Raw genomic sequence first — 20,279 nt, forward strand, 5'->3', positions numbered from 1 at the left:
AAAGGCGTTACAACTATGTTATGGATCAGGCTTCCGTCTCCAGTCGTGTTTTTTTTTTGCCGCAATGACTTCTGGGACTTCTGCATCCGATGCATCCTCGATATCAAGAACACATCCAGGTAATTTCATGCGTCCCTGCTACTTGCGTTCTTGAGTATTGGGATTGAACTTTGGCAGTGGATGATGACGACGTAGAACGAGTACAAGAGGACGCAAGATTGCATACGAACGCATATTGAGAAAGAGCTGGGGAAAATCTCTGAATGTCCTTGGGTGGCGCAGCCAAAGGCTAGAACCCCATAGAACACCTGTGGAGAGAACCGAACGTGGAGGCTCACAGACACTTCCCATTTCCCCAAGTCTGACTGAGCTTGTGATGATCTGCTAGGAGGAATGGGAGAAACTGCCCAAATCCAAGTGTGCAAAGCTTCTAGAGACTTAAACCAAGAAGACCTGAAGCTGTAATTACTACCAAAGGTGCTTCTACAAAGTGCGGGACAAAGAGGATGAACGCTTCTCCAAATGAAAGATTGCACTGTTTGATTTAGAAACATTTCTAAAGTGTTTGCTTTGTCGTTATGGGTTGGATATCTGGTGCATTTACACATTTACAGTGTAATAATATTTATAATGACGTTTTTCTAAAGACTGGTCCATGCTTGGTCGGAAGTGATTCTGAAACACAAACTTCTGAAAGCCTGGAACATTTTCCCCCCATAATGAGTCTTTATTGGTCACATATACATTACAGCACAGTGAAATTCTTTTCTTCACATACCCCAGCATGTTAGGAAGCAGAGCGCAGGGTCAGCCATGATACAGCGCCCCTGGAGCAGAGATGGTTAAGGGCCTTACTCAAGGGCCCAACAGTGACAGCCTGGCAGTGCTGGGGCCTGAAGCCCCGACCTTCTGATCAATAACCCAGAGCCTTAACCGCTAAGTAACCACTGCCCCTATATACCTATCACCTATTTGCTGCTTGCACATTATATATGTATTTTTTAAAAAGTTGAACATAATATATTATTTAAAACAAGCAATATATATACATATATATATATATATATATATATATATATATATATATATATATATATATATATATATATATATATATATATATATATATATACACAGTATCTCACAAAAGTGAGTACACCCCTCACATTTTTGTAAATATTTGATTATATCTTTTCATGTGACAACACTGAAGAAATGACACTTTGCTACAATGTAAAGTAGTGAGTGTACAGCTTGTGTAACAGTGTAAATTTGCTGTCCCCTCAAAATAACTCAACACACAGCCATTAATGTCTAAACCACTGGCAACAAAAGTGAGTACACCCCTAAGTGAAAATGTCCAAATTGGGCCCAATTAGCCATTTTCCCTCCCCGGTGTCATGTGACTTGTTAGTGTTACAAGGTCTCAGGTGTGAATGGGGAGCAGGTGTGTTAAATTTGGTGTCATCGCTCTCACACTCCCTCATACTGGTCACTGGAAGTTCAACATGGTACCTCATGGCAAAGAACTCTGAGGATCTGAAAAAAAGAATTGTTGCTCTACATAAAGATGGCCTAGGCTATAAGAAGATTGCCAAGACCCTGACACTGAGCTGCAGCACGGTGGCCAAGACCATACAGCGGTTTAACAGGACAGGTTCCACTCAGAACAGGCCTCGCCATGGTCGACCAAAGAAGATGAGTGCACGTGTTCAGTGTCATATCCAGAGGTTGTCTTTGGGAAATAGACGTATGAGTGCTGCCAGCATTGCTGCAGAGGTTGAAGGGGTGGGGGATCAGCCTGTCAGTGCTCAGACCATACGCCGCACACTGCATCAAATAGGTCTGCATGGCTGTCGTCCCAGAAGGAAGCCTCTTCTAAAGATGATGCACAAGAAAGCCCGCAAACAGTTTGCTGAAGACAAGCAGACTAAGGACATGGATTACTGGAACCATGTCCTGTGGTCTGATGAGACCAAGATAAACTTATTTGGTTCAGATGGTGTCAAGCGTGTGTGGCGGCAACCAGGTGAGGAGTACAAAGATAAGTGTGTCTTGCCTACAGTCAAGCATGGTGGTGGGAGTGTCATGGTCTGGGGCTGCATGAGTGCTGCCGGCACTGGGGAGCTACAGTTCATTGAGGGAACCATGAATGCCATCATGTACTGTGACATACTAAAGCAGAGCATGATTCCCTCCCTTCGGAGACTGGGCCGCAGCGCAGTATTCCAGCATGATAACGACCCCAAACACACCTCCAAGACGACCACTGCCTTGCTAAAGAAGCTGAGGGTGAAGGTGATGGACTGGCCAAGCATGTCTCCAGACCTAAACCCTATTGGGCATCTATGCGGCATCCTCAAACGGAAGGTGGAGGAGCACAAGGTCTCTAACATCCACCAGCTCCGTGATATCGTCATGGAGGAGTGGAAGAGGACTCCAGTGGAAACCTGTGAAGCTCTGGTGAACTCCATGCCCAAGAGGGTTAAGGTGGTGCTGGAAAATAATGGTAGCCACACAAAATATTGACACTTTGTGCCCAATTTGGACATTTTCACTTAGGGGTGTACTCACTTTTGTTGCCAGCGGTTTAGACATTAATGGCTGTGTGTTGAGTTATTTTGAGGGGACAGCAAATTTACACTGTTACACAAGCTGTACACTCACTACTTTACATTGTAGCAAAGTGTCATTTCTTCAGTGTTGTCACATGAAAAGATATAAACAAATATTTACAAAAATGTGAGGGGTGTACTCACTTTTGTGAGCTACTGTGTATATATATATAAAATGTGTGTGTATGTGTGTGTGTGTGTGTGTGTGTGTATATATATATATATATATATATATATATATATATATATATATATATATATATATATATACACACACACACACACACACATATAATGTATATATATGAAATAAATAAATGAAATATATAAACAAAGTTGAACATAACAGACACTATCGCATATTATCATTTATTTATTCGTGTACATACATGGGGAATTGAGTTGGAAATATTGGGCAACCATGTTCTCAATCCCAAACACTATGTCTTCTTCCGTGTTAAACGCGCCTCAATGTTTTCCAAGGTAAGCAGTGTATAAATGTTTTGGGTAAGCAGTGTATAAATGTTTTGTCTAGTATACATTTAGGACAAAACATTATTGTTTGAGTTTGTCGTGTTTTGTTTTTAAATGCGTGCGGTTGAAAGGGAAAAAAGAAAAACAAGTAAAACGCCCGCTGAGAAGACAGAACAGTGTTTAGCTGCTCCTGGTTAGCAGGCCCGGAACGCGACCACGGGTCTTTCCTGATCAGCTACACCGGACTCCGCGCTTCACACAGCGTTCACGCGGCTTGTTATCCGTCGGCTGTGTCGGGAAAAGATATATAGGTGAAGTGCAGTTGTTCTCTCATATAACAGTTAGACGGTTCGTTCTTCAGTCCCCCCCGCCCTAATACAAAGTTTAAAAGACTGTTCGTTTTGTAAGAAACTTTTTCTTCTTCATGTGTTTACAGTACTCTTTTGTAAGGTATTTGCATTTGATATTAGATTTTGCAGGAACTTGAGTAGGCTGTAAAACATTGTACATGTAAAAGGGTAAATATTGCGTTAAATGTGTGGTATAGGAAATGGTTAAGCTTTTGTATTGAGGTTGTCGGTTGACTTGAATGATAAGTGTAAGGAAAACACTGCAGTGATGTATTCATGCAGCATGAACTGCGTTAATTAGGATTTAATGTGTTTCCTGTTTATGATACCCCGTTGCAGGATCGGAGGATGAGCAGGGGACGCGGCGCAAAAAAACGACTGCCTCCAGACAAGCCGGACACTCCTGAGCCTTTTGACGATGCGATTCTGGAAGAGGTGAAGCAGCTTTTTAACAAAGTGAGAGAGTACAGTGCTCCACCCGGAGACGAATGGTGCTTACCGGACCCCAGCGCGGTGCTCCGTGACCGGCCATGGAGTCATCCACCTCTGCAGGCTCTGAAAAACTCCTTAAACGAGGTGAAAAATCAGCTCAGTGACAAAGATTTGGCAGTGTGGCACCAGCACACCTGCTCCACCAACCGAGCGGGCACCATTACGTCCAACCTCCGCGAGACTGCCAATGCAGAGCTTTGCACTCAGGCCTGGGCGAAATTCTACGAGATCCAAGGAAGCTTCAAACTCCTGTCAGAAACGGCACTGCGAAACGGTGAATTGAACTCGGTCCATTTGTGCGAAGCTCCTGGAGCGTTTATTGCCGCGCTTAATCACTTCCTTCAAACCAGCAGGCTGTACTGTGACTGGACCTGGGCTGCTAACACGCTGAATCCGTATCACGAAGCTAACGGACGGAGTTGCACTATTGCGGATGACAGACTCATCGCTCATACTCTCCCTTGGTGGTTTTTCGGCTCGGACAACACCGGTGACATCATGCTTCAGAAGCATTTGCTGGAGCTGCAGGTATTTGTTGGTAACATGCGCAGTGTGGATTTGGTCACTGCGGACGGAAGCTTTGACTGTCAGGGTGACCCGGGAGAGCAGGAGAGTTTAGTGGCTCCGCTGCAGTACTGTGAAACCGTGTGCGCTTTACTCTTACTTGCCCCCGGAGGCTCGTTTGTCCTGAAGATGTTCACACTTTTTGAGCATTCGTCCATTTGCCTGCTTTACCTCCTTGCGTGCTGCTTTCGCGGGGTTCACGTTTTCAAACCTGCGACTAGTAAATCCGGGAATTCTGAGGTCTACGTCGTGTGTTTGGACTTCAAATCCAAAGACACCGTCCGGCCGCTGCTCTCAAAGCTGATCCGTAACTACGGTCCAGATATGGTTTCTACGGTTGCGCTATTTCCAAAAAGCTGCATTCCTCACTCTTTTCTCAGGCAGCATGAGGAAATCTGCGCATTTTTCCACATGCTACAGGTCAACACCATCCAGGAGAACCTGCAGCTCTTCACCAGTATGACTGCTGAGCAACGCAATCGTTTAGATCAGCTCAGAGAATGTGCTGCGCAGTTCTATGTTGAGCGTTTTCAGGTACAGTCCTTACCACGCAAACGCTGGGTGTGCCGAGGTGGGTCGCTGGCTTGGGGGAAGCCGTGCCCGAGGAAGCAAATGGGATCTTTTAACCAGCGCAAGGAGATGCAGTTTAAGGAATGGAGGCAGCGTCTTGCACATGGACCTTACCAGGCATGGATAGAGGAACATTTTCAGGTTGAGGAAGGACATCATTCTGTACTCGCTGGTCCTGTGGCTGAGTGTGACTTAAACGCATGGTTTAGTCACATGGGAGCAGCACTCCCAAAAGTACGCAGCTCTGCTTTCTGTGATCCGGAGTTGCTCGATCTGCTTAATGAAGCTTTAGAGGAGCGGACCGTGGGCTTGAAGGAACAGCCACTGGCCCAAACCACACCAGCATGCAGATCTTGCTCCATGAGGACTTCATCTCCTGCATCCATATTAAATGAACTCTGCAACCATCCAAATGTTGCTTCTTGCTTAGTGATGGTTGGGAACCAGTCATGGCAGGATGTACCACTTTCAGGAAACCAGCTACAGCTGCGGTTCTGTCCAGGCCCGTCCTACCCAGAGTTGTGCGTTTCCACTTTGCACGATGGAGATCCGCTTCATCAACACAAGCTACTGAGCAGTGTGTGTTCAGCTCTGTGTGGACTTTCTGAAGGATCAGCACTGGTGGTTCCGTTGTGCTCAGCTTTGACCCGTTTCACCGCATCGCTGGTCCTCGCTCTCCATCTCTGCTTCCAGTCGATCGGTTTCCGCTGCCCCGTTTGCGGCCCACCTGTCGTGCTGCTGTGTGCGGGGTTCTCTTCTGTGCCTCAGATCAACACCATCCTCCAGGACGTCCTGGACCAAATGAGAACACTCGAACCGGACAGGCAGCTTCTGCAGTTTGCGCCGATGGAAGAACTGATCAGAGGTTCACTGCCTCACTTTCTGTTCGACCTCAACAACACTGTTTTGAGACAGCAGCTCCATTTACTTCTACCATTGCAGCAGAAAAGATAACACGCTATGTCTCTATCTCACTGGGACTCAATCCCAGTCCTCAGTTCTCCAAACCCTCCAAATTCTTGTGTGCCCCTTACTAAAAGACCATTACTTCTCCAGCTTGTGACAGTGGAGGAATTGATTAAACTCCATTTACTCCAAAAGCCAGATAATACTTTCCATCAGTCTCATTCCTCAGAGATTTTCTATATTTCTGTATTTATTTCTACTCTCACACTTCTGACGGAGGTTGAACATCGCTCAGTATATCGAGCTAGGAGTAATTAAATGAAGTATAATTACTGACTGGTTTGTTATTCCTACACTATACAAAGACTCTATATACAGCTTGTAGCACAACGTGGTTGAGTTCTCAAATCTGATTGGTCAGAATGTGAGCAGTTATTTTCGTATAACCGCGTGGTGTGTTATCCTGTACTTACAGTTTCTGGCCAACTGCAGTCGTTAATTCTTTCACTATGGACAGTTTGGTCTTGGGGACCCATATTTTGCATATTTTTCTTTTCCATGGTCTTGCACGCTTCAGTTTAAGTTTTATGTGCCATGTATATATGGAGAAGGCTTTTTGTTCAAGAAAATACAGAACATTTATGTTTGTCTAATGCAGATCGTTCATTCTATGTTGTGCATTTATTATGTTTTAGAATGATTTATATGTGACGTGTAAATGTCAAACTACTTTGAGTTGCCTTAGCTACTATATTTTTGACAGCAGCAGTTTATTTTTGGGCATGTGGTCTGTTATTATTGTATTATGTTTCTAGGGTCATCTACCAGCTGAAGATGCCAACGCCAGTCCCCTGTATTTGGGGGGGAAAAAAAATTCTGTAGATGAACAACATAGAATATATTTGTTTTATGTGCTGTATGTATTATATAGACATTATAATTATTATTATTATTATTATTATTATTATTATTTTGTAAAAATAAAGTGATATTTTTTGGTTTGACCAAATATCTTCTTTACTCTAACAAATAATTTATTGGATCCACAGAAGTGTCATTACACATCCCACATTCCTTCAGTAAGTCATGGTTCAGTCAGCTTCATTGCAGTCGATTTAGGAGTCGGCCACATTGATCTCGTCTAATCTGGCATGTTCGTCTGACCGAGCGGTCCCATTAAATGTTAAATGAGATGCCATGTCATTGTCGTTCAGAAAATAACTTATAATTGTTTTTGCATATAAGCATATTGTCAGAATTCATTTCTCACGTACCAAGACACGTACATGGGCCTGTTTCTCATTAACGAATTAGAAAGTAACAGTTCATAATTGTTGTCTGTCTTTGCGTAATTAAAAACGAGACGATCTCGTGCACGTCAACACTTTAACATGTTATTCAAAAGCAAATAAAAACAAAACACCCTCATTAGATTTGTTGAGTGAACTGTTGACTATGAAGACACTCATTAGACGTCTTGCAACATTTCAGTATAGGCCTGTTAATAAAAATAAAACTGCTAATGGCGCAAAGATTCGTCAAAACCCAGTGCTGTAAATGTTGGACATGCGTGGTCATCTGAGTGACTTCTAATATAGGATTTGCCTTTACAGTTTGTGCCAGACCTCTTCCCTGATGAAACACCTGTGTGCTGAAGAAAAGAGTGAACTAACTCTCCACAGCAGTAGGGGACAGTAGTGTATTTGGAAATAAAAGAGGGAAAATGTAAGACCTACTATTGTGTAAGCAGCACCCAAAATAGTACAACATCAACCAGTACCAGTTCCCAGCGTGGTGCGCTATATTGAATGCAGCAGTGAAGCTAAACGAACCATTTTCACACCACTGGGAATGTAAAAGTTCTGTTCAGCATTTGGTTGGAAAGATATATAATCATGCAATTATAGAAGCAGAAGAAAAAGGAATGAACATTATCTTCCCCACCAAGTCAACATTCTCAACATGGTCAGCTTGGTGTTTCAGGGTCTTTGGGCATGCAGTGTACTTGATGCTAATCTGGTGACTATACGTGTCTATAACTTGTTAGCTACATTAAGCTTGAGTCTAAAAGACACAACTAAAGAAGCAAACAGATTCAACAAAAGGATTCATTCATCTTCGGTAAGAAGATACTTCATCCTGGTCAGGGAACAGTGTGGGCGAAGCTGGAACACAACCTGAATGGAACACCAGTCCATCACATGGCACCATGCATACACACCTACTGGCATGTTCTGGGGGGGTGTCAGTCTGGTGCACCCAGAGGAAACCCATGTGGGCACAGAGAAAACGTGAAATTCCACACAGACAGTAACCCGAGCCTGGAGGAGGAAATGCTACCATGCTGCCCAGTCCTAGTTTAGATGAATACAGATTAAGAGGCCACGCCTGTACTGCAGTGATAGATGTGGAGAGTGAAACGACAGGTGAAGTCTAGAGACCATGCCTACTTCACTGGACTGACAGTTGCAGAGACCACACCTCCTTCACTGGACTGACAGTTGCAGAGACCACACCTCCAGTTGACCTTGTGTTTTGTTTTGATTATGAACACTGATGGTTATTAAAGCTTGGCGTTTGTAGATAGAAGAGTGAAGATATTTACTGTCAGTCAGGTCGTGTTAAGGCAGAGCAAAACTCTTTAATTAATTTTGTTGTTTTTTTCATTAATTTTAGAGCTGCTGTCCAGCTTACAAATGACCTTTATTCTTAATAGGAATTAATGAAAATTCCTCCTCCTTCCCCTCCTTAGGGGAAGGAGGAGGGTGTGGGGGAGGAGGAGGAGGAGGCTGTGGGGGAGGAGGAGGCTGTGTGGAAGGAGGAGGTTGGGGGGGGTTTGGGGGGGGAGGAGGTTGGGGGGTGGGGGGAGGAGATGTGGGGGAGGAGGAGGAGGTGGGAGGTGTGGGGGGAGGAGGAGGAGGGAGGTGTGGGGGTTATAAGCTGCTGTCAGAGTGGTACACACACAGCCCAGTCCTGCAGAGAGACTGAAAGAAGACAGGAATTATCTCGTCCCGAGGAAGAAGAGAAAGTTTCAGTGATGTCTGTAAACCCGCAGCACCTGCACCTGGCTGAAGTCACCGCGGCGCACTTCATCACCGTGTGGGAACACTTCGACCGCCACGGTGAGTCAGACGACCCCGGAGTCCTGCGCTTCACGTGAATCTATACGTAAAGCAGCTACAGCGCTGACACTATGTTAACGATGTATTTAATACAAGAATGTAAATGAAACAGTAATTACAACTGATTAAAAATCAAATACAGGCTGATGGAAATGCTGAGCATGTTTCCGAGCCATGGGATTACCCAGATTTAAGAGCAATTTGAATAAAATACAGACAGAATGGATTAAAAGGGGATCATTAATAGGACTATTCTCTTTTTTAATCAAGTTTGCCTCAGGATGCTGATTTTGCACTGCTCTGCAGAAATCTTCCATAGACGTGCCTGAGGGACTAAAAGTGGGAGATGAAATATTCATTCATGTGATTCGGAGCCCAACATCTGTGACTGATACCCGAAAAAATAAATAAATCCAGTGCCTAAAGGTCAACTCAATCAGCTTTCCAGTATTTTATTAATACAGTACATGCTCAGCTGGAGTAGAATGAATGGCAGGAAATCCTCATGCTCATGTAAACCAGAATATCTTTTTCAAATAGATAACAGAGCCATGGGGAATAAATGCAGAGCCTGATGATAGTGAGCATGAGGATTATCGGGAAATTATGGGGGAAAAAAAAAAGATTTCAAAATCAGTAGCAAATGAAGTCAGAGCGGTGGTGCGGATTATGTTCCTTTCTTAAAAACTAAGACGAGGTATTAATAATTGACACGCATGCTTTAATGATTGGATGGATCTAATATGACAAATATGATAATCAAATCTATAATTCTCCTAGGAAATGGCTATATTGAAGGAAAGGAGCTGGAGAATTTCTTCAGGGAGCTGGAGGCAGGACTCCGGGGAACCAACACGGTGAGTGTTGACCGCATCGCTCTCCCCAGGAACGGACGTTAAATATACGCTATATCCCAGTTTACTCTGAACTCAGTTTATCAGCCAAATGTCTGAAGATTAACCTAAACCATGTTGAGATGTCCTCATCTTAAACCGCCTTGCTTAAGTGGGTTCAGAGGAATAGATAAAAACGAATGACACGTCAAGGAAGTAATATTATCTAGGTAGAAGATCGATGTCCCGAACTCCAGCCCAAGTTCCATCCCTTTACAGTTCCTACAATCCCACCTTAAAAAGATCTGCACTCGCAAACCGTTTCCTCTTCTGCGATCAAACGTATATAATAAACATGTGCTCGAATAGGGCCGTGACCACGTCGCTAAGCAGATCTCCAAGACAGAAAGTTACTTAATAATACATGATAATATCACTAACTGACGAGCAGCTACTAGATCCGCACTGCAGAGGAAGTACTAGAACACTCCGGTCATAGTTCCTTGGTAGTTAATAGTAGTGTTAATCAGGAGCTGTTTATTTATTCCTGCACGCTTACTTTATACGTAAGTTATGGAATAGTGTTGTGACGTGAAGTTTATTTATTCGAGAGATTGGTGTTAGTTCAGCGTTTACAGTAACTTGCTGTGTTAATGAACAGAAGGTTGAGAGTTTCAATCCCAGCACTGTCTGAGAGCCTCTGATATTATTATTATAATAACAACAACAACATGAACAACAGTGTGTCTCTGGCAGTGCTGGGATTTGAAAACACAGCAAAAATGCTTGTAATGTGAACATAATATCTGCTAGAAACCATGCATCCCAGTGTCATTCTTCATATTTGTGTTTGGGCGTTTAAGGATTCCGCGAATGGCACTTTAAAAGAGAAGACTCAAGAGCTGATGAAGAAATTTGAGAAAAATGCTGACGCGAAGATTGAGATGTCAGAGGTATGTCATCACCAGTTTTATATATATATATATATATATATATATATATATATATTATATATCTCAGAAGAATCGGATTCTTGCAAAGCATAAAAGATCCAGGTGGCGTTTTCAACACCGCATAAATAAAACATTATGGGAAACGGGATGAAGTGCCATCAAACACCAGCGATTGTACTGTATTGGTCGGGTTTAATATTTTCTTTTGGAACGGAGTGGTGATGAACGTGTACTGATGGTGGTCAGATCATCCTGCCTGTGTATATGAAGCAGAAGATTGATCTGTGCTGTGATGTGCATCACGTTATGAGAATATGGGAAGGGGAGTAGATGGGTGGAGAACGGGTGGAGCAGAGCACTTTATTCTCACACAGATGTGAGGTTTTGTCATCAAAACGTGTAGAGAAATGTGTACATGGTTCCATTCAGTTACAAAATCAAACCAGAAAACCCAAGATATTCTTATATATAATAATAATAATAATAAGAAGAAGAAGAAGAAGAAGAAGAAGAAGAAGACGAATTATATTAAAGAAAGAGTATCAGCCTCCTTGCTTGCCATTATGCATGGCTTAACAGTATGAAAATTGGGGTCAGTGGTTAAAGCTCACGAGATATCACACAGCAAGTGGACAGATGAGGTTGCTGAGGCTCGACAACAAAACCCACTAATCCAGAAAGAGATTGCACATCTCGCTCCACTTCCTGGGCATTCCCTTCATCACACATGGATGCGTCTCCTCATGAACGTTTCTGACACCGATTCTAAACACTATTTATTTGTAAGACATATTTGTCCAGAGGACGCTATGAGTGAAGCAGAATCCAGGCCAAGGCTGGGACGGTTAAATGAGCTGACACGGATAAAAAAAAAAAAAAAAAAAAATACATGCAAGTCTAACGTTACTAGTTAATCACACTAGCTAGCAACAAGTCGCTTGAGTGCGAGTGTAATATATATATTACCCAAAAAACCCAAACCATAAACATTAAGCCGTTTTTTTAAAAAAATTACATTAATCCTGTGCTTATCAAATGTTCTGTAGGACATGAGACAATTTAACAAGGTTAAGAGATAAGTGAGGAAGTGGGGGGAAAGAAAACGGGAAAAGGGATAAGACAGGAAAAGAAAGGGGAAAAGGAGATAAAGTGAATAAGAAAATATGATGGAGAAGTGAAAGGGATAAGAAAGAAAAATAAGAGGAAGATGAATACGAGAGGAAACTGGCATGGCAAGGGTAAAGGGTTAAAGGATGGGAAGAGGATGAGGTTAAAAGAGAGAGGTCGGAGATGGGGAAACAGAATTAAGAGAGAGAATTGAAGAGGGGGGAAAGATGAAAAAGATGCAACAGTAAGATAAAGACCTGTGAAAAGGAAAGGATAGGGTCAGGATAAAGGAAGGAAGGAATAACACTAAGTATCTTCAACGTACGACGTGTTGTAAAGCATACTAACATTTCACCAAGCACTGTAAAATCTCCTTAGAGCATTTGGGGATTAGTGTGCTCAGGCGGACACTAGCCCTGATTTCCAGGCCACTGGACCTCCTGGTTTGCGAGCAACACGGCGGAAACAAGCAATTAAAACGGAAGTTTAAACTCAGTGATGAAGGATTTCAGCTAGCCGGGACGCTGCAAGGAGTTTAGGCGACTTGGCTCGTGTTATCTCGAAATTCTAAACTGCTTAACCCAGAGTATAACATCCATCACTGCTATGGTGATAACGTCGAGCAAGAACGTTCCAGAAGGTACAGTACATAGAGAAGCAGACTGTGTAACAGATGGGTTCGCAGCAGATTTTGTGAAGATTATACTGTATTTGTACATTATTTGGGATTAATAATGTGATTGTGTCGAGGATTATACGGACTGCTGTTAAACGCCTGACCTCTTGGTGTGATCCTGATATCTCTGTGCATTACGGTGTAGGGAAGGTTAATACATGGGTGAAGCATAGAGCTGTCCATAGTAGGGGGATGTAAACATAAAGCAAAGGTCTGTAAGCTGATGGTAAAGAGTGATTTGAGTGTATTTGATATGAATGTGTAATTTACTATTACCGTTACATCGGACACGCACAGTCTGCTTTTCTCTAGGATGGTGCTAGTGCTAGTGTGTATCCTCAGAGCCCTTGGAGCTGCACGGTAGACCGAGCAAGCGTGTTCTCTCAGTCACCCGAGAGAACGTTGGGAAGTTATATATGGAGTGAGCAGCGTCATGATGTTTCCTTATCTCTGTAATGAGTGAAATAGTACTTCTCTATAGACCTACCCACCTCAGTATGTCTCCTATAGAATAAGAAGTGACTCCAGTCTCTCTGTCTCTTTCTTTCAGCTGGCTCAGGTCCTTCCTACAGAAGAGAACTTTCTGCTGTGTTTCAGACAGTTCTTGGGATCCAGCGTCGAGTTCATGGCGGTACTACGCTCAGCACACACACACACACACACACACAGACACACACAGCAATGACGCTTCATCAGATTCATCTGATTTATATGTTCATTGCCGAGTGTTCATCACCAATCTTCTGCATGTAGAAGATCAAGAGAGCTCTATTTGCAGAATGTCATTCATAGTTAATGGCCTGCAGCACACAGAAACTCTGTGTGTGTGTGTGTGTGTGTGTGTGTGTGTGTGTGTGTGGTAAAACAAGGCAATGTCGTAAATAATGCAACACAACAAAAAGTGCTTGCCGAGTGTGTTGCACGTGGATTTCAGAGGAGATAAGCACGAAAGACACACAATGTAATTTACTGCGAACGTTTTCAGCGCCGTTACAGTCTTTATACTGTTTTTTACAAGGTTATGACCGGATTACCGGTGGTCATTTCATTAAAAAGTACAAATAGTATTCAGTGATGTATAAATAATGGATGATTACTATAAATCAGTACTTTTTTTTTTTTTTAATGCGTTTCACTTCATAGGCATGGAGGAAATACGACACGGACCGCAGTGGATTTATCGAGTCCAACGAACTGAAGGTAAATAGTAAATATAAACAAATATAATGAATATTAACAAATATAGAAACCTGAAGTATGTACTAAAGTCAACTGTTATTTATTTATTTAAAGAATTTCCTCTCTGACCTCCTGAAAAAAGCGAACAGACACTATGATGACAAAAAGATGAATGAGTACACACAGACTATTGTAAGTACACACACACACACACACAGCTCTGTATTACGATATTAAGTGGTGGTTTCGTATTGCATGATACATTGCTCTTCAAAAATATTGGCACCCTTGGTTAACGTGTGCCGAAACGATTGCACTCGATAACTTAAACCTTCCACTCAGACAAAAGGAGAAAAGACCCATTAGATGTAAATAGTATTGTATCTCAAAGTGTATTTTACAGAATTATTGACATCCTGAGGAATACTTTACATAAATGCAACTGGGCTTTGGGACCTTCATGTTATTCACATCATTTCGTTATTATCCTGTTTCCTGGTGTATAAATGGGTAGGCACACATGAACTCCCATTTCGTCCTCCATTACCATGGGAAAACCAGAGAAATTTCAGTCCAGACGCTATGTAAAATACATACGCGGTTATAAGCAGAATTAAGGCCTGAAACATGTCTGAAACAGTTGGCCGTTGGACCCATGAGCACACGGTGCACTCATACAGTGATGAGCATGGTGAATTAAAAAAAACAGAGCCCACAGATCAGACTCAGAAATGCACAGTAGAGTTAATTCTTTCAATTTTCATCATGTTACACCTCATAAAATGTAACACTTTAATTTCCGCAAAGCGTCATTACAGCTACAATTGGCATTGTGTGTCGCGCACACAGCATACAGCACGTTCAGAGTGTCAGGATTTTATTATTAACACAGGTCTAGACTTGGCCACAGCTAGAATGTCCATCAAGACGAACCAAAACACACAACAGCACCGTTTCTGCAGTGACCATCTCAGTTTCTGGCTTTGAGAACTACTGCAAATCTGGTTCCTAAATTGAAAAGATCACATGCACAAACCTGGAAACTTAAAAATGCCATACAAGCCATCTTTAAAAACCTCACAACAAAAAAAAAAACATAGCTCTGGGACATTATTTGGACAAGGCCAGTTGACGACCACAGACACCCTAACGTTACAGCATTACAACAAACACACGACTGAGACACCAATAAACACTTCTCTAGCTTCACTTCTGTCTATATTGGAGAGAAAACCAATGAATTCATGAAGTAAAGCAAGATTGACTGGCAGTTTTGATCCCTGAACATTCTTTCCATCAGAAAGGGCATGTGCTTAAATGTGAACAACTCATTTGTGGTGTAAAATGCATTGTATGGATGGTCTTTCTCTGCACACCAGATCTTTTGTGTACAGACTCCTCAATGTGAGAGAGGAGGAACTTCTGGGTTTTACTATTTAGCTGCCTAATCGACGCACATCCTAAGGCCACCATCCTTCTTTCTGATCAGTATGACCCGTGAAGCTTAGGGACTACAACTTTCTTGGATAACCTGATTGTCAAGCATCTGATGGATATGCGCACATGGCTGTATCATAATCAGAAGGAGGTACATCTCCAGCAAGGAGATTACGCATGAGAAATAAGGCTACTACAGACACCCTCAAAACCTGAAAACTCAGGCACATATCTGTAAAGCAGAGATCTCACCCTGCCTTGCTCCAACGTTAGAAAGAGGAGCCTGATCAACAGACTGGATTTGGTTCGCAGGCAGGGCACCGGAGTATAAAAGACAACTGGCCCACTACAAACTTCCCGCTCATAATCCTGGTACCAGTGCGCAGACGCACAAAAAGTGAGAAAGTGTCCAAATTTACCACTATGCAGCAACTAGGCTGTGAACCTGTTGCCACCCAATCCTGTAGAAACAGAACATTTAAAAAACACTTTACTATCAAGCTCAATCAACAACAACCGGGCCATACAATTACACCAATCATGGACTAAACTGAGACAGCTGGACGGATTTGCTTTGCTTTACCTGTAGATAAAAGGTGTTTTCTTTATCACACACCTAATTACAAACTGAAAATGGACACTCGTGTATCTAAGTGATATGTTACCATAGCTGCAATAGAACACCACAATAAGCTTTTAACCCACGGAAATAAAGAGTCAAAACCCCTGTGATATATGAGAAACCCAAATAAACATACCTCTCTCCAGCGAAGCTCGAATCCCCAGTGAAATGAACATGGAGACAAACAAACACGAGCACATCAAAGCCATCTGATGCACTATTACCAGCTATGCAAGTGGGCGTGTCCGTTATGGATTCAGACTTCCGTCAGCCCATAAGGCTAATCAAACCAGGCAGATAAACACTGGAGCAAAACTATATAAGTCATCAGTAATCAGCTGACACTGAATGAGGATAGGAGCTGGACTGGAGGTCATGTGCTGAGGTTGTGTGCTGAGGATCATGGGAGTTGTCATCTCCAACTCTGGGAGTTTGTTGGTCTTTTGAAAATGTCATCATTTTGTTCTAAAAGGAAATGCTTTGGTTTCGAACACAACACAGTGTAAAATGATTCACGGTTATGTTTTATATACAGCTGAAGATGTTCGACCTGAACGGCGATGGAAAACTGGGACTGTCCGAGATGGCCAGGTGAGAACCTGAAGCTTTTTTATAGCTCGTATACACAAAACAGGGCAGTTAGCACTTTCCTCCCGTGGCACAGCACCAGCAAAAAAAAACGATCCCGTGGCTTCACATGCCGCACATATTAACTCTGGACCGGATGCTTTTGTAAGACTCAGGAGACACAGGGAAGAACCTCAAAGCTTTAACAAAACACTAAATGTCATTTTGTCATGTGACTGTATTGACGTGAACATTTAGCACAGAACTGTAATTGTGTCTCTCCAGGCTGCTTCCGGTACAAGAAAACTTCCTGCTGAAGTTCCAGGTAAACTCATCGCTCTCATTGTTTTGTAAGGAACTTCGGCCTTTTCTCTCCCAGTCTCTGAGGGGGAGTGGGGAACCACCCAGTGGCTCTCAGGTAGTGATGTGTGACCACAGATGTCCTCACATCATCAACAAAGAGATGCGATTCTAATCAACATTAAAACCACTGACAGGCGACATGAATAACGCTGATTACCTCCTTACAATAGCACCTGTAAAGGGGTGGGACATACAGTATTAGGCAGCAGGTGAACAGTCAGTTCTCGAAGTTGACGTGTTGGAAGCAGGAAAAATGGGCAAGTGTAAAGATCTGAGCGACTTGTGAATTGTGATGCCTAGACGTCTGTGCTCATTGATGCACATGGGGAGCGAAGGCTAGGCCGTCTGGTCCGATCCCACAGAAGATCTACTGTAGCACAAATTGCTGAAAAAGTTCATGCTGGCTCTGATAGAAAGGAGACAGAACACACAGTGCTATGAGGCTGCGTAGCTGCAGACCAGTCAGTGCCCATGCTGACCCCCTCTCCACCGCCCAAAGTGCCAACAATGGGCACGTTAATATCAGAACTGGACCATGGAACAATGGAAGAAACTTTGGGTCCTGGCATTCATGTAGATGTTACTTTGACATGTACCACCTACGTAAACATTGCTGCAGACCGAGCACACCCCTTCATGGTAACGGTGTCCCCTAATGGCAGTGGCCTCCTACAGCAGGATAATGCTCCCTGGCACACTGCAAACATTGTTCAGGAACGGTTTGAGGAACATGATAAAGAGTTCAAGGTGTTGACTCGGGCCTCCAAATTCCCCAGATCTCAATCCGATCGAGCATCTGTGGGACGTTAGGGACAAACAAGTCCGATCCATGGAGGCCCCACCTCTTGCTGCCAGATACCACAGCACACCTTCAGAGGTCTTGTGGAATCTAGCCTTGACAGTTCAGAGCTGTTTTGGTGGCACAAGGGGGACCTACACAATATTAGGCAGGTGGATCAGTATACATCATTTTAACAATGAAAGTAGGACACAACCCACACATGAAGGGGTTTGCTTCATTAGTTCTGCTCTAGAGCTGCAAGACTAACGTAACTAACAAAGATGGAAACCCATCCAAACCGAAAGCATCCAGTTCTTCAGGAATGACACGGAAACCATCTTGGACAACCAGAAGCTTTTTTTTGGGTATCATTTTGCCCCTCAGGCCATGCTTCCCAATGTTTGAAGGCAAAATTGTAGTGGAACCCTGTATGCAATTTTAAAGGCTTCAGGGGGAGTGGCATGTCTGTATCTACATCAAAACTTGACCTGAAAAGCTTTTTCGCTCTCCATATTTCATACAGCTTTCTGCATTTCAATGAAATATTAAACATTATGAGAGAGCGGAGATGCTGTGGCTGCCGCTTCTAGATGAAGCTCCAGCCACACACAGAGGAGAAACTTACTTTCTGTATGGAGATTCTCTGTAATACACCGTGATGTGTGAAAGTCTTAAGCACCTTTATATTTTTACTGTTGCTTCTGCGTTATTGAGTCAGTACAAAAGACATTTTATATTTCCAACAACAAAAAATACTTGTATGTCTACTTTGCGTATCGAATTGCAGCACGTGTACCCGAGACTACTCGTGCATTGTTCAGCTCATCATCTTCCTTCCCTCTCGCTCACACAATACCTGCTCATCATATATCCTCTGTTCTTTATTAGAGCTTCAAACTATCCTCTAAGGAGTTCGATGACATCTTCACTTTCTACGATAAGGTGAGAAACATCCAAATACCTCTGCTTTTGGGCTGTCATTTGGGTCATCGTGTCACTTCAGCAGTCTTCCATACTGTAATCACAATACTGGATTGTATTAGTACAACATTAGTACCCCCACCCCACCCCCCAGCTGAATCCTTTATCTGAAGCTCTTCACGCTCGGCTTGTTTTATTATTTCAGGATGGAAACGGTTACATCGATGAACAGGAGCTGGATGCGCTGCTGAAGGATCTATACCAAAAGCACAAAATGGTACATTATTTTATATTAACTTTTAAAAATATTGATTTTGTGTAATAAATGAGGGGGCGATCATGCCAACCAGCTAGCAAATATTAGCCATTTTTTTTTCAATTAAGGAGCGGTAGCAGAAGGAAGCTAGTAAGAAAGATACGCTAATGCAAGACTGAACTTGGATAGCTAGCTAATTAAATAGTTCTAGACGTTTGACTTTACGATTTAAAGAATAAATCCGTCTGTCGGACATGACCAAGTGTTAACCCATTTCGATGCAACTTCCCTTTTCGACCCGCTGGCTGTATATGTGTGTGTGTGTATAAGCAGGAGGCTGACGCAGATAGCGTGGCCAGTTCGAAGAAGAGCATCATGGCGCTGTCTGACGGAGGAAAGCTATTCCGTGCCGAGCTGGAGATCGTTCTGTGCAAGGAGCCCCCTGTCTGATCGCCGACCTTTGACCCGGTCATCCCATCCCTCTCGGTCCAGATGCATGTGCTTGTGCCCTCACCGCTCGAATCCAAATCAAATGTATTTAACGTTACAGTGAGCTCCGTGGCTCTCATCTCATTCTCTTTCCACTCTGAAATACCCGTGAGGTGGACGCCCTTGTTCCTGTGCCGTGTTCGCTATAAATAAATAAGTAAATAAATAAATATCTGAGGATGGACGCTGGTGCTCGTCCTCTTCCTTTCCTGTTATATGATCAAACCCACTACTGAGATCTTCAATCTTCAGTCCTCCGTCAGTCCCTACAACATGCTTTACCACGAGGACGGTGAGACGCAGTGTGCGTTCCCCTCATCCTCCAAAATCACTACAGAGAACTGTGAAGTACTTCTGTGCAAATGTACTGCGATTGGAACTATTATTATTTCATAAACATTTGCTCATACTGCGTCTTCAGTCAAACATAACCAGCACTTAGCATTAGCTTGTGTCACCTACAGTATAACTATAATGTAATAATTCCACAGTAGGAGAAGTGGAAGTGCAGAATCCTCAACAATTCCTTGAAACTTTAGCGCTTAGGGTGGAGAGTAAGAGATTAAGGAGGCAGTGGAGCGCTGACTGATTAATATATTAATGCGTGCACTCTTAGGACTAGTGAGATAAGAGTTTTGCTGACCGCACGCTTGTGTATACATCGTGACAGGAGTAACCGATTTCTATTAGCAACAAATCCTGAGGTAAAGCTTGGCCCATTTTTCACCGAGATAACGCCAAAGTCAACTTCTATAGGACAAGGAGAAGCTTTGTCTTGAGAAACTGCGAAAGCGCACACACACACACACACACACACACACACACACTCTCCTATAACGTGGACGTTATGATCGTTCCAGCTCTGTTATTCACCGAGAGAGAAGGAGGAGCTGCCACGCTCTTTTTAACAACTTATTTACGTTAGGCTTTTGATAGTGTAATTATCTTTGCTTTAAAAAAAAAAAAAAAAAAAAAAAAAAAAACGACCCAAAGTTCTCCGTA

General features: G+C 42.9%; 2 protein-coding genes across 3 annotated transcripts; both read left to right on the top strand.

Moving 5' to 3' along the window:
- Positions 1–3,030: 3,030 nt before the first annotated feature.
- cmtr2 (cap methyltransferase 2) lies at positions 3,031–8,194 on the top strand. Of its 2 annotated transcripts, none has more exons than XM_053635504.1 (2): positions 3,031–3,098; positions 3,779–8,194. In XM_053635504.1, the coding sequence occupies exons 1-2, from the start codon at positions 3,087–3,089 to the stop codon at positions 6,017–6,019; spliced, it is 2,253 nt and encodes a 750-aa protein (XP_053491479.1). In that variant the 5' UTR covers positions 3,031–3,086; the 3' UTR covers positions 6,020–8,194. The 2 variants fall into 2 exon arrangements, with proteins under 2 accessions (XP_053491479.1, XP_053491480.1); XM_053635505.1 differs by lacking the exon at positions 3,031–3,098 and adding an exon at positions 3,105–3,400.
- A 723-nt stretch (positions 8,195–8,917) lies between these two features.
- LOC128613419 (calretinin-like) lies at positions 8,918–19,550 on the top strand. The gene is made up of 11 exons (XM_053634152.1): positions 8,918–9,093; positions 9,874–9,950; positions 10,790–10,879; positions 13,213–13,293; positions 13,806–13,862; positions 13,956–14,033; positions 16,436–16,491; positions 16,753–16,792; positions 18,500–18,553; positions 18,738–18,809; positions 19,122–19,550. The coding sequence occupies exons 1-11, from the start codon at positions 9,009–9,011 to the stop codon at positions 19,236–19,238; spliced, it is 807 nt and encodes a 268-aa protein (XP_053490127.1). The 5' UTR covers positions 8,918–9,008; the 3' UTR covers positions 19,239–19,550.
- The last annotated feature ends 729 nt before the right edge of the window (positions 19,551–20,279 follow it).

Source organism: Ictalurus furcatus, chromosome 10, assembly GCF_023375685.1.
Source record: "Ictalurus furcatus strain D&B chromosome 10, Billie_1.0, whole genome shotgun sequence".
Classification (NCBI taxonomy): Eukaryota; Metazoa; Chordata; class Actinopteri; order Siluriformes; family Ictaluridae; genus Ictalurus; species Ictalurus furcatus.